We start from the raw sequence: 1,960 nt of genomic DNA, 5'->3' as shown, positions 1-1,960 counted from the left end.
TCCTCCTCCTCTTCCTCCTCTTCCTCTTCTTCTTCTTCTTCTTCTTCTTCTTCTTCTTCTTCTTCTTCTTCTCTCGTCTCCTCCTCCTCCTCCTCCTCCTCTTCCTCCTCCTCTTCCTCTTCTTCTTCTTCTTCTCTCGTCTCCTCCTCAGCGTTAATTAACAGACCTTCCTGCAAGAGTTCCTCCAGAATACGAAACTCTTCCACCTGATGATGCAAACGGCTGGAAACAGTTTCCTCTCCGCCGTCGACACCTCCTCTTTATGAGAGCGCCTCAGCGTTTGCTGCCGCTATATCTCTGGAATTTTTTTTTTTTATTATTTTAGTGGCACTGCAGTGGCCAAAAAGCTTATTTTGCAGCCGGAGATAAGTATTTATGTGTGTGTGTGTGTGTGTGTGTGTGTGTGTGTGTGTGTGTGTGAGCAAAGTCCTTTGTGCTGCCTGATGGAAAGAGAGTGGGCCGCGGCGTATCACAGCTTGGCAATAATGTTCTTTCTGCACATCTGTGTCCACACACACACACACACACACACACACACACACACAGAACCTCATATTTTGGTGCAGGCTGAGGCTGAAAGAGAGAGAGATGAGAGAGAAAATCAGCAAAAAAGAAATGAAAAAAATATGTGAAATGAAAAGAGTCCTGGGTCAGATGTGAAGTACTGAGTACTGCGTATTTGCAGTACTCAGTACTCAGTACTGCGTATTTGCAGTCAACTCCTAGTCCAGACCTGGTACTTGATTCTGACCTGGTCTTCTTGACTTTTTGATGCGTTTTATGGAGTAGTTAATTATTTAGTTTTTGGAAGTTGAAAAATAATAATTGACTGTAACAGAACCAGGTTAACTGGTTAACTGGTTAACTGGTAAATCCTTCATAGAAACCTGCAAGTTCTTTCTACGTACGTGTTCACGCTAAAAGTTCTGGAACATGGAAGAACATTTGGTAAGAGCGGCGTCGGGTTGTTGCAGATGAAGCAGCAGGGGGAGCTGTTCTTCAGGATGTGACCTGAAGCTGAATTTGAATCTGGGGAAAAAAAAAAAAAAAAAAACGGCTTCAGTTTACGACTGGTCCAAAAGATTGATGTAAACAAAACAAAAAATCCGAATAGTTCGTATGAATTCACTGGGCTACGACACGAGGGTGAAAACATGAACATTTGAGTCGTAGTTAATTAGCATTAATCGTGTTGTAAATCACTGGATTTTTTTAAGCATATTTCAAAGTTCTGTTGATGAAAAAAATAATAAAGTTGTCCGAGTGCTGGACTATTTATCAATAAAAGTCTTTAATATTTACTCATGACAATAACGACGTGTTTTTGTCTGACCGTTGTTGGAGACGCAGTCGGTCAACGGTTGGTCAACAGTCGGTCAACAGTCGGTCAACGGTCGGTCTGTCTGAGGTCTTTCTGACTGACCCTCCGTCTCGTGCCGACCTTCTTCTTCCCTCAGACGATTTCACACTGAAACTCACTGTTAGTAAAAAACACAAACAGTGAGAAAGGGGGCAGTAAACGCAGCATATAAACCATAAATACACTCAGCGAATCAGCGCCGCAGCCTCCGCGCGGCGAGCGGCGGTCGATGTCAGCGCGCGTGTGTGTGTGTGTGTGTGTGTAGCTCAATAAACTGCAATAAAAGTTGGCAGCTCATGGCCAGGTCACAATGAAAGGAACTCAGAATTGATTTCTCTCTCTCTCCCTCTCTCTCTCCCCTCCCCTCCCTGTTCCTGTGGTGCAGTGGGCTGCGTTCGATTCTCCCAGGAGCCGTCAGATCAGTCGGTGGTGCTGGGGGAGAAGGCGGTGCTGTCCTGCGTGGTCTTCAACTACACCGGCATCGTCCAGTGGACCAAGGACGGCCTGGCCCTCGGCATCAGTGAGGGACTGAGAGGTAAGGAAATGCCCAAACTCTCACTCCTCAGTCTCACCCCTTGTGCCCCCCCACCCCCCCACCCC

At 46.1% G+C, this 1,960-nt stretch overlaps 1 protein-coding gene across 1 annotated transcript in view; it reads left to right on the top strand.

The window, feature by feature from the left end:
* Positions 1 to 1,960, top strand: part of kirrel1b (kirre like nephrin family adhesion molecule 1b) — an 81,085-nt gene that overhangs the window by 38,135 nt on the left and 40,990 nt on the right. Inside the window, exon 2 of the mRNA XM_025052452.1 lies at positions 1,746 to 1,895. Within this exon, the coding sequence (XP_024908220.1) occupies positions 1,746 to 1,895 (150 nt within the window). The remainder of the gene's footprint in view (positions 1 to 1,745; positions 1,896 to 1,960) is intronic.

Source organism: Cynoglossus semilaevis, chromosome 20, assembly GCF_000523025.1.
Source record: "Cynoglossus semilaevis isolate Cse_v1.0 chromosome 20, Cse_v1.0, whole genome shotgun sequence".
Lineage (NCBI taxonomy): Eukaryota > Metazoa > Chordata > Actinopteri > Pleuronectiformes > Cynoglossidae > Cynoglossus > Cynoglossus semilaevis.
Note: the sequence above shows the minus strand (reverse complement) of the source record. Positions and strands in the feature narration are given on the sequence as shown.